The sequence below is a fragment of the Lipophrys pholis genome, assembly GCF_963383615.2.
Source record: "Lipophrys pholis genome assembly, chromosome: 1".
Taxonomy (NCBI): domain Eukaryota; kingdom Metazoa; phylum Chordata; class Actinopteri; order Blenniiformes; family Blenniidae; genus Lipophrys; species Lipophrys pholis.
The window spans coordinates 36664327-36676366 of NC_137635.1; the positions used below are offsets into that span (position 1 = coordinate 36664327).

A 12040-nucleotide genomic window follows, 5' to 3' on the forward strand; every position below is an offset into this window, starting at 1 on the left:
AACAAATATCATATATATATATATATATTATTGGAATGGAATGAAAGTTTTCTTCGAATTATTTGTATGCAGCATCATTATATGTCAACTCCATACTCACTATATTATATCTTATTTGTTCTTTCTTCTCTAATCACACCACAGCGTTCATATTTGAGGCTTTTTCTACAGTCAAGCAGCCGTTTGATGGATGAACTCCAGCTTTGGAGTTTAAATGTCAAATCTGCTTACTTGCACATTACAGAAGGCCACTGAGCATCGTAAACAGTCTGAACGCCATCATGTCAGCACGAGTAGTATTTACTACGCGAGTCAAGCTCTGAACAGTCTGGAGGTGAACAACACCGCGACAAACAGGCCAATGGTTACACTTACGTAGGACAGCAGGGGCCCAGAAATCCATGATAATTTACATTTCCTGTCAAGTCAGGTGACACGCAAGATAAACAAACCAATATTGAATCTGTCCTGTGAGTGACTTGCTCAAAGTCCAGCCGGGGCTAAAGTAAAATAGTTCTTTGTTTAATCCAGCGGAGTGCAAAGCAACACATGATACCAGAGAGGAGTTACTACCGTTTGTTTGATAAGAGTAATGTGTTGGCTTTTTTGTTGTTGTTGTTGTGGTCTTTGAATATGAAGAAATGCACAAATCACACATACAAAAAGGAAATATTTATTTGTGTTGGTCACTCTTATCTCGAGCAATTTTAATATTTAACGCAAGTGCTATGAAGTAAATTTGAAACACATCAAAAGCTCAAACTCTTAAAAAAAACAAAACAACTAATTTGACACTCTAAAATCAAACATTTCACTTGTGCAAATATGCCCACGGCGAACTTCAGGAGTCCAATTCCATAAATCTGACATGTTTACATGCTTCTTGGTACACTTAAATCTAAATATACCTTTCAGTGTAAACGGCCTGTGGCCACAGCGTGTGCTGTCACAGGCGACATGGTACACATGCTACACACACATTAAAGCTCATTCTCCGTTGTAACTTCGTTTGAGCGACACAAAGCTGTCTTACCAGGTGATGTTTCACATCAGTCACATATTTTCAAGATGCTCAAGCTTTTAACGAATGTCAAACTTCCCCCCCCGTGCTGGTTTAAAGTATTAGGACAAGACGCCAATCAGTTCTTCCTCGTCGTTGTCTCCATCACCTTCTGTGGGACTGTCACACGTGGCCATGAGGCCGAGGCCCAGCTCTGCCAGCTCCTCGCAGCTGATGTCAGTCGTCACCATGATCTTAGTCTCTAAGCGGTTACACAGAGTCCGGTAGGAGGGTAAAGGGTATCCGATCTCTCTCAGGTACTCGTAGCCCTTGGTGCCGACCGCACAGCGGATCTTTCGGGCTTTCAGGATCGTCTCCGGAGACCACACGGCACGACGGGAACGCTTGCTGAGGGACAGGGCCCGGATCTGATCCTCATAGAGGAAGCTCTGGAGGCCCTTCTCAATCCGGTCGAGCCGATAGAGGCGCTTCTTCATTTCTTCTGCCTGATAGAAAATACAAACACAAACGGCTTGACGGGAATATCTACGTTATGGTCTATTCACTCATTTTCTTGTGTTTTTTTTAAAATGGCAGCATCAGAAGAGAGAAGACATTGAATTAGAAAAGACCATAGCCTAAAATGAAAAAAGAAGCCACCTTAAAGTGACAACGCCTCCATCGAGGAAAACAAAGACACCGAAAACGTGATCCCACCTCCTTCTGTAGCCTGGCAGTGTGTTGCATCTCCTGCTCCAACTGTTTCCTCAGGAGTTGACACTGCGTGCAAGGCTGCCGGTCCTCTGCTGTCCTGTCTGCATCTTCTTCCTCCAGCCCAGGAAGAGGGGTGCGCCTGGCATAGCCGTGATCCCCAAACTTCACCTCCTTTTCCACTAAACATAATAAGTAATCTGTAATTAGCACTTTGACTCGTCACGACACGTAAAAGACACTCAAACATGGAGATCTTACACAGTTATTGCAGTTACCATATATCAATGAAAATATGTCTATTCTAATTTAACCTCTGTTTTTGTCTCATGAATTATGTGAAGCACAATGAGTTGCTAAAAGAAATATTTAAGACGTTTGGCATGTGCAGATCAAGACACAAGCCATTATTCACTTGCAATATGCTCTTTTTATTTGTTTTTTGTGCTGTATGATTTTAGCCATTTTAACAGTTTTTCCTGGATCTTTTGGAATCAATTTTAAGCAATTCTTACTGTTTTAAGACAAGAGATTAGAATATTTTTTGCAAAAATCGTGTGGTACGCACATAAAATAACAAATAAATCAAAAATGTTTCTTTACATAGAATCTTCTGAAAGTTTCGGGGAGCCACTACAGAGAGGCCAAAGAGCCACGTGCGGCTCCAGACCTCTGACTTATAGTCTGTGTTCAAACACCTAGTTCAGGTTTCAGAGGTATCAGGATGCAGGAGGCAGTGACCGCAGGGTATGGAGCTTCTCCAAAGTGAAAGAGGGTGGGGATGGCATTGGGCTTCAATTTCTTTCCGCCGACTGGTGACCGGGCGATTTCCTCAAACTGGCTCTGCTCAAAGTGATCCTGCAACGGACAAGTGACAGGTTCAGTCGTAGCACATTTATATAGAGAAATATTAAACCCAGATTTCCTCTTTTACTTTGTGTTATTCACACGGCGTCAACAATGAGTCATTCAAACATAGCATGACAAATCAAAATTCTCTTGAATTGAAATTACAAGCAACAGATGTCTGAAACAGTGTCAAATGATTATCATTAATACAATAAGGATGTAAGATTGTATGTCTGCCTTTAATACGCATTTTGCGAAGAAATCCCACACTTTGCCCTCTTGCCCTGTGGAAATAACCCGGATGAGCAGATGCTCAACCTCTAAACTGAGCATCCCTGCAAACTTACTTCACACAGTCTGGAGTGGGGAGTTGGTTCAAAGTCTCGGCGACAGTTCACCACCCATTTCTTCTTACGTGCTGCATCTTTGGGGAATCTAAAGAGCTGCTTGCCTATGCTGGTTGAATTGGAGCAGTTTGGTGCAGAACAGCCACCCATTGCACACAACTGAGTCAAACAGCAACTGTCAATTCAGCACACCCTTAACGACTCCTAATCATTGTTTTAACTACTTACGTGCTGTTGAAACAATTAAAAAGTTGCATTCATAAAAAAGAATGACAGCCCAGTTAAACTATTGCGATCCACTAGAGTGTTTTATCCAGTTTGTCATGAAAATATTTTAAAACTATATAAAGAGAAAATGTTTCTGACTTTGTTTGAGCCAAAATGGCGCACATCTTCGATTCGCTCCTCTTGACGTTCTGTTTGTGTGTGTCCACTAAAGCGCCTGTTCAAAAGTGCTATTGAAAAATAAAAATAGTCACACAGTAAAGACGAATTCAAACAATATATTCAGAACTTTAGAGAAAAACAAAATATGCAAACAAACTTGAGGACAATAGTAAAAATTTATTGAACAAGCGGCCGTATTTACAATCGCGCAGTCCTCCCTACTGCTCGTGTCTTTTCTCACAGGACCCACGGGAAGCACGTTGAAATGTTTACTGTTTAATCGAGGCTTGAGCTTATCCGAGTAAAACGCAGACAAATCAACAACTTCGGGGGTGAATATTGAAATAGCGCAAACATCATAACAAGGTATCATGAAAACAATTTAACTGGTTAGCTATAAGTGTTTTCCTGCAAGCTTTGCAGATCTTTCCACCGCTACTGACCCGGCGCAGACCATCATGACATCTTCACTGGTGGTTCCTGTTATTGATGTCCAGAATGACAACTTTAAAGAGCTCTGGCCTGCTATGGTCGTGGCCATTAAAACGTCGTCTTTCGTTGCCCTGGACACGGTATGCGCTTTTCATGTCAGCTGAATTAAATACAGTGTGTGTGTGTGTGTGTGTGTGTGTGTGTGTGTGTGTGTGTGTGTGTGTGTGTGTGTGTGTGTGTGTGTGTGTGTGTGTGTGTGTGTGTGTGTGTGTGTGTGTGTGTGTGTGTGTGTGTGTGTGTGTGTGTGTACTCGTCATGTGGAAGTAACGGGAATTGTAAAGTAATTATAAGAGTAATAAAGTAAAATTCCTCTATTTCCTGCAGGAATTGAGTGGTTTGGGAAACAGAAAAGCTTTGCTCGCTGAGTAAGTAATGTGTCTCTACCCCTCTTTGCCCATTTATCTGACACATGTTCTGCAGATATTGCTTTTAAATACATCACAACTATTTCTGATTACTTTGTGTGTGTTTCGTCCTGACAGTTGCTGCTCTGCTTTCAGATCCATAGAAGACCGGTACAAAGCCATCTGCCATGCAGCTCGCTCTCGCTCCATCATCTCCTTGGGAATTGCTTGCTACAAGAAATTGGACCAGAAGGTACAGTGATTTTTATTTTTATTTTTTTTAACTCACGTAGAGCAGACCTCATTGCATTTTATAGATGTGTCAACCTTCTGTGAATGGCACAAACCCCAGTCAAAGAATTGTCAATGTGTGTGTCTTCCAGTTTAAATAGTGGCTTGGTTCTAAGCCACTATTTCAATTGGACCATCCCGACTACACACTAGGAATATTTGTCACTGCTTCCCCCTAAAGTAGCAAGTGAGCTTTTAGTCTAACTTTTCACCCTTTACATTGCCGTCCTAGGTCGCAGAGACATACCTGGTCCAGGTTTACAACCTGACACTGCTCTGTTCAGAGGAGTACATCATAGAGCCCCAGTCTGTACAGTTCCTTGTGCAGCATGGATTTGACTTCAACAAGCAATACAGCCATGGGATCCCTTACTGTAAGGGCAACAATAAGGTACTGACACTGTTATACTATTTGCTCACAGCCCCGTCTTACGCTCTCTGTATTCCCTACCTGCCTGTGCTCCTAAATAGGATGTTTCTGGTAATTAATTTTTTAAGTTCTCTCTCTCTCTCTCTCTCTCTCTCTCTCTCTCTCTCTCTCTCTCTCTCTCTCTCTCTCTCTCTCTCTCTCTCTCTCTCTCTCTCTCTCTCTCTCTCTCTCTCTCTCTCTCTCTCTCTCTCTCTCTCTCTCTCTCTCTCTCTCTCTCTCTCTCTCTCTCTCTCTCCTGTACGCAAGGGAGGATCCGATGATCGTGGTGTTAACATCCGCGCAATGTTCACTGAGCTGCTTCGCGCCAAGAAACCTCTGGTGCTGCACAACGGCCTCATTGACATAGCCTTCCTTTACCAGGTGCAAAGTGGCTTCTTTTTTTTTTCTCCCAGTATCCTTCCTAGCATGTTGAATGTGTTTCTGAATTTAATCTTATTAAATAACTGCAGACGAAATGCAACATATTTAAATTACACAATTTAATGGCATCCTATTTATCCAGCAATTAATGACAATTGAATATTGAACCATTATGTAATTTAGCAAGTTACTCATGATTATGTTTTTGACCTTTTAAAGGAATGTTGTTGTTGTTTTTTTAACGATGGTGCTTCCACAACAGAGCTTCTACGCGCATCTGCCTGACCGCTTGGCAACTTTCATGGCAGACCTGTCTGAGATGTTTCCTGCAGGCATTTATGACACAAAATACGTCACAGAGTTTGAGCTGCGGCTCGCTGCCTCGTATCTGGAATACGCCTATAAGAAATGGTGAGTCAGAAAGTGATTGACCCCGGCAACTCTTTATGCTCACAGTTTGATATTAAATATATGACAGATATTTTCACAATATAGGAAAAATTATGATAATGGCTGAAGTAATTTGACAGGATTCTACAGAGGGTGTTGTTATCTGTGTTATCCTCCTAAAAAAGAAAAGAAGTTGTTTCATCACAATGTCCCCATTCTCGTTTTTTACGTTTTCTTCTCTTTCCAGTAAACTGAATAACAGTCGCAGCATCATGTCTGAAGCAGCAGGACCCCATGTTCATATAGAGTTTTGTCAGTATGCTGGTAACATGTCTACATATGTGGACTACATAGAGTGTCCTGCTGTTACCACCTTTGATGGGCAGACTGAAGTCTGCCAGCGCTTCTCTGTAAGTTTGAAAACCCATTTCTTTTTGTGCTTTCATACAGTGATCATTCAGTTCCGCTCAAATGTCATAAATTGTGGAAATAGCATCCTGCTGTTGGTTTGAGTGATTTTATTTTTTTAAATGCTGTTTAACAGACTTACCAAGTTGCTCTATTTTTCCATTTGTGTTTATGTGGCAGGCATTTGGTTGGTGTCCAAACGGCACCCAGTGTCCCTTATCCCATGACACAAACCTGATCATCCTCCTGGACGAGAAGAACAATAATGATAAGAAGAAAAAAAGGAAGCGACAGAAAGAGAAGAAGAAAAGTGCAGGTGAGGCGACCGAGGACCTGTTTGATGGTGCACCCCAAAACAAAATGCCCCGCGCGGAAGTGGATCCAGTGGAAACGTCAGGCGCTCAACAAGGACCAGCTGCTGAGTCATGCTCAGACCGCATGTCACAGCTGGAGGGTGATGAAGACATCCAGAAGGATGAAGGAGAGAGCATGAAAACAGACACAGTGGATGAAGCAACAACAGCCGTCGACAATGACGGCACCAACACAAATAATGGTGTGGAAAGCAGAGCAGGAGGAGAAAAAGAAAGGTCCAGTGACCTCCCAGCTGAGACTGACATTCAGAAGAAGAAAGACGAGGCAGGAACCCATCGGGCTGGGTTTGATGCCTTTATGACAGGATACATCTTTGCATATTCATGTGCGCTCCGCAAGAAGGAGGAGGTCGAACAAGCAGTGGAACAAACCGAGCACACCGAGGAGGAGGAGTCCTGGCTCCCTGTCTGTCTGAACAAGGTATACCTCAGTGGCAAAGCAGCTCCCCTCAATGTAGTGAAAAGCACCTTTTCCAAGTCGTCCAAGGCCCACCTGCAGAAGATGGAGACGATCTGGGGACCACAGAAGTAACATGCAGATGAACAACCTTAGTGAGGGATTACCATTTATTTTTTACATCTCAGTTGCACAGCTCCATGGACGTTAGTTTGGTCCAAGTTTCCCAAATCTAAGGATCTCAGTTGACACAAACTGTTAATTTTTTGGGGGGGGACTTGAATGAATTTGATAGATACTGACATTCCCTCGTCGTTTTGGAGTGGATAGCTGCAAAACTTTTTATTTTTTTGGGGTCAAGAAGCCTCATTCAGTCAAAATGTAATTTTGTTAAATTCTTTCATTTTTCACTTGCAAAGACAAAATTATATGATTTTTTTTATCTGTCTCAACACCTGCTAATGTGTTTGACATCACTTTGTTATTATGAAGTTTGAGCAAGTATAAAGCTCAAAACACCATCATGTGTGTTTCTGTTGCCATAATAAACTTGGGGAAACCTTTGCAGCGATAATGATTTTCTGTTTTGTGAAAATCAAGCTATTAATTTTAAATATGCGTATAGTAAGAGAGAGTGAACTGAGTTTTGATGTCTTGGAGATACTCTAATAAAAGGCCAGAGGAAGTTGGATGCAAAGCTGGACCTCATCTGCATAGCAATTGAAACTGCTTTCGTGGTTTATGACAATACTGCAAAGTAGAAGACGTTAAACAATGAAGAGAAGGGGCCACATGGCAGAGCTGGGACACTTCATTACTGAGTGGGGAGTGTTGATATAGATCATTCCTTAACTGAACCAGGGGAAGGCTTTCCTCTGTAGGTCAATAGTAATTAAATTGGTTTTGGAGGATATTTGAAATTGTGTCAAAAGCTGCAGTGAGCACAAAGAAGATGGGTATATATTGAGAAGTGTCTGCTGTCATGAGGAGGTCATTTGTTATTTATAACTAGGAGTAATTAGCTGCAGTGACCTGGGTGAAAACCACACTGAAACTTTTGTATCCGGCCGCTGTGAAGAATGCAGTGACGGAGGATGGACTAAAGGAGGCGCTAGAGACAAACATCACACGTCTGCCTTCGCTGCAGAAGAAGAGACCCGGTTGGAAGGAGGAAGGACGGCGTGTGGCTCCGCTGCGTTCTCCCCATTCACACATTTCATTTCAAAACGGCCAAATGAGTCAGACACCGCCGCGGAGGAACCACAGCTGATACGTCACGAGTAGAAATGGCAGCCGACGACATAGACTACAACATTGTGTTTCCAGACACGGGGACGTCGGGTGAGCATCCCCTCTCATTGTAGCGCGCCGTTAGCTTAGCCACTCGGCTAACTCATGCCTCACAAAGACGCCCTGTTTACTGTCGCCTCGCGCGCTGCCCGCTCGGCTGGTTCACTTCATTTTGGCCGGGCTCGGCCGAGTTTGCCCTGCTGACATGCTTGCGTGCTTTGTCTTGTTTTCAGAGAGACACTGGCGAGGGACAAAGGAGCCGGTGGTGATCCTGTTGGGCTGGGCTGGATGCAAAGACAAGCACCTCTCCAAGTACAGCTCCATCTACAACGAACAGGTGGAAACTGATGCCCATACTTCTCTTGGGTTATTTAGGATGTCCTAAAGAAACCAGTGTGTTATTCATTTTGATCATCAGCTTCATAGTCCCTTCAAGTACAGTTATATTGACAGTTGTCCCAAACCACTCACTTATTAGACATGCCCTGACAGTTTAAAAGCGATGATATTCAAAATAAATCTGGTTAGAAATGGGTTAACCCAGTCTTGAGTCTATTAAACTCAATAATCATGATGTGACACAGTTCATTCACAAATCATTTTCACAATAGGAAGGCGACTGCACCTGTTATATAGGTATAGTGTATATATAATAGTTATATGGGTATAATTGTATTAGCTACACATTCACACACACACACACACACACACACACACACACACACACACACACACACACACACACACACACACACACACACACACACACACACACACACACACACACACACACACACACACACATATATATAGCTCCATAGTCGAAAACCCCAGGAGTTATATAGAAAACCCCCCATCATTATTATTCATTTTAATGCCACAGGAACAAACTGTACTTGCAAGTATCTAAAACCGAAACAGGCTATGAAAACAGGCCATAGCCAACAGGCTTCTGTTGACCTACCTTCAGATTTAGTGAGCATATGGCAAACGACTTATAGTGATAGATTTCCCTCCTAAACCAGCTGTTTTAACACACTGATATCAACTTTTATTATTTGTTTCAGTATTCAAATTAGAACCTCTATACTCTGAATAGACGGGTCAGAAAAGCAAGTTTTCACAGAAATAAAAATAGCTGAAATTTGAATAAGGGACGAGAGTTTGTATTGTATGATGGTTGATCAAAGATGTATCATGGAAAACTTATGCTCATGATGCCACATCTCTCAATGCTTGAAATCAGTAGTGCTTGAATAAAGTCATCGATCATATAAATGAGGAAAAAGTTCAGACCTGACAACCTTTGCAGGAGGAATTAACTTTGATTGAACTGGGAAAGTTAAACTCGGGGTTAATGCACTTAATGTCTACTGTTAAGAATGTAAACATTTTTAGTGAGTTGTTTTTGTACTGTGGGCTGCTGGAAGTGTCTGTAAAAATAATGGTAGCTTGTGTTTCAACCGTAAGATCAAAATAGACTTTTCCTGCCTGTTTTTAATTGACGATTGCTCATAGACATAAATACCTTAATTTAAATACCTTCATAATGCAGGCATTATGGTATTTTTGAGTCAGTGCAGCATCGCCACCAACACAGAAGTTCACTTTTTGTCATCCCGTTTCCTCTCGCTGTCTTTGCATGTGTCACTTTTAGGGATGCGTCACTATCCGCTACACGGCCCCCTTAAAGACGGTCTTCATCTCCGAGTCGTTTGGCTACAAGGAGCTGAGCAGCACAGCCCTCAAGCTGCTGGAGATCCTCTACGACTACGAGGTGGAGAACAGCCCCGTTTTCTTTCACATCTTTAGTAACGGCGGCTTCATGCTCTACCGTTACATCGTCGAGTTGCTGCACACGGACAAGCAGTTCAGCTCGCTGTATGTGATCGGGGCGGCGGTGGACAGCGCTCCGGGGAGCGGCAACATCCGCGGGGCCCTTCGTGCACTGACGGCCACCTTAGGGCCAAAAATCACTCCCGTTTTAAGGTACGTCCTCCTCGCGCTCTTCGCTGTGACCGTTTTCCTCTTGCGAATCGTACTGTATCCGCTGACCAAGTACATTCACAAGAACCACTATGACGCGGTCCGGGACAGGCCGCCCGCCTGGCCACACGTCTTCCTGTACTCCAGTGCTGACCAGGTGATCCGCCACAGGGACGTCGGCCTCTTCATGGAGACGATGAAGCAGAAAGGCGTCCCCGTGGACAGTTTTGATTTCCTCTCCAGTTCCCATGTCAGCCATTTCCGGGATTTCCCTGAGCAGTACGCTCTCAAGTGCCGTGACTTCCTGGTTGCATGCATGAAAATCTCTGAGTCAAGCGACATTAAGCGGCGACAACGCGTTGAAAGCCAATGAAAGTTTGACAAGAACCTCACAAGATTTTGCTGAGCAGTATTTTCTAGATCCCGAGATCAGAAAAAAAAAATCAAATGGAAAGAGATCGATTTGAAAATGAGAACCGACATTTCAGCAAAATCTGAATTACTTCTGTATCTTTCCAATGTTTTCCCATTCTAGTGCACTTAATGGAAAAGTTCCCCAGACGTGGCGTAACAGCGCTACGTTCAACATACAAACACTGTTAACTCACACACTTAATTGTGTGACGATCTCTTAACAACAAATACAATAAACTGTTGCTTTGTACTGGAAAATTGGGATTTTAACCCTTTAGGATTATTTAAATAGTATTTAATATTACTGTGAAATGTGATGCATTGTAGATTAGTAGTAGTGAATCTAAAACTAATGAGGCTGGTTATCTTCTATTTAAATTGAATATATATTTATTGTTTGAATCTTGTGATTAAACAAAAGTAAGGATGCTTATAACAAAGGCAAAGAAATTGTTAATATAATTGTTTTCTAAAATGTGTCTAAATTGTTGCCTGAAACATCAATATATCAAAAATGATATTTCTGTCAACAACAAAAAAAAAAAAGTCAAATATTGAGCCCGTGTCTTTAATTCTAAGTGTTTTTTTTTTTTTTTAGTTCAAGGACAAAGCTGATTGACTATGAATGTACACGTCCAACACAACTAATGTGTTCTTTTTAACTGATGTGCCTTCAATAAACCAGAATGCTCATTAAAAACTGTCGACCTGATTACTTTGTAAGATGTCTGCTTTGTTGTCGACATACACGATGAACATTCAGAATCGAGATTCAAGAGGGAAGTGCTGGAGTTCAATGATCAAGGTCACTTTAACATTGTGTATTTTCTATCTGAACAGGGTGGACTGAATTTAATTTTGCACAAATCTTCCATGTTTCATGATTGTCTTTGTCGTGGTGCTCGGCTGGCAAACAGGAAAAGCCTGCATTTTGGAAAACGCACCATTTGTAACATAATTCCAAGAACATTTCAGTCTCGAGGATATTTTCAGACGGCACCAGGCAGTAAGCACTCGAACACAAACATTGCATAGATGCATCAGATGATTACACGTCGCTTTCAAAACGGCTGCAACACCTTTCGTGTCTTTTGGTTAAGTGCACAACATAAAGCAACAGCAGGTGTAATTCTTGCACTTTTTTTTTTTTTTCGGTAAAACTGACAGCACCCAAGTTTACTCCAATAATAATAAAAAACTATCTGAGCATCTTGACATGACCCACAACCTTTTGTAAAGATGTTTTTAACTGTTCAGCTCCAGATGTACTACAGATAGTCAACAGCTCTCTTCTGACAGGCATTTTCCTCAGAACTTTCAAGACAACAGTTATTAAACCTCTTTTTTTTTTTTTAAATATATATATACAACTTGATGCTTCTATGCACAACAATGCTTTTCAGTCTGGATTTAGATCAACTGACAGCACTCAGACTGCACTTATTGAAATGCCGGGCAACATTTATGTGAGCAATAATACATCCAGAGATGCAGAATCTAAATCTAAAATCAGCACCTGAAAAATGTTGCAAAATAAAAGTAAAGGTTTTCTTTACAAACAAGATTCAAA

General features: G+C 41.9%; 3 protein-coding genes across 10 annotated transcripts; 2 read left to right on the top strand and 1 right to left on the bottom strand.

Annotated features, from left to right (window-relative positions):
- Positions 1–651: 651 nt before the first annotated feature.
- LOC308109856 (uncharacterized protein) lies at positions 652–3308 on the bottom strand. Its single transcript, XM_080463667.1, has 4 exons — positions 2908–3308; positions 2410–2569; positions 1718–1893; positions 652–1506 (listed from the first exon to the last, which is right to left on the bottom strand). Exons 1-4 carry the CDS (start codon positions 3055–3057, stop codon positions 1123–1125), a joined length of 870 nt encoding a protein of 289 aa, XP_080319793.1. The 5' UTR covers positions 3058–3308; the 3' UTR covers positions 652–1122.
- Positions 3309–3532: 224 nt separating this feature from the next.
- Positions 3533–7503, top strand: toe1 (target of EGR1, exonuclease). Of its 8 annotated transcripts, none has more exons than XM_080463681.1 (9): positions 3534–3626; positions 3696–3866; positions 4111–4151; positions 4269–4383; positions 4654–4812; positions 5098–5211; positions 5474–5622; positions 5849–6011; positions 6190–7497. In XM_080463681.1, the coding sequence occupies exons 2-9, from the start codon at positions 3753–3755 to the stop codon at positions 6913–6915; spliced, it is 1581 nt and encodes a 526-aa protein (XP_080319807.1). In that variant the 5' UTR covers positions 3534–3626; positions 3696–3752; the 3' UTR covers positions 6916–7497. The 8 variants fall into 8 exon arrangements, with proteins under 8 accessions (XP_080319808.1, XP_080319807.1, XP_080319810.1 ...); XM_080463684.1 differs by having other exon boundaries at positions 4287–4383; XM_080463679.1 differs by having other exon boundaries at positions 3710–3866.
- Positions 7504–7920: 417 nt separating this feature from the next.
- On the top strand, positions 7921–11181 carry tmem53 (transmembrane protein 53). The gene is made up of 3 exons (XM_080477253.1): positions 7921–8121; positions 8304–8407; positions 9728–11181. The coding sequence occupies exons 1-3, from the start codon at positions 8067–8069 to the stop codon at positions 10427–10429; spliced, it is 861 nt and encodes a 286-aa protein (XP_080333379.1). The 5' UTR covers positions 7921–8066; the 3' UTR covers positions 10430–11181.
- Positions 11182–12040: the final 859 nt, after the last annotated feature.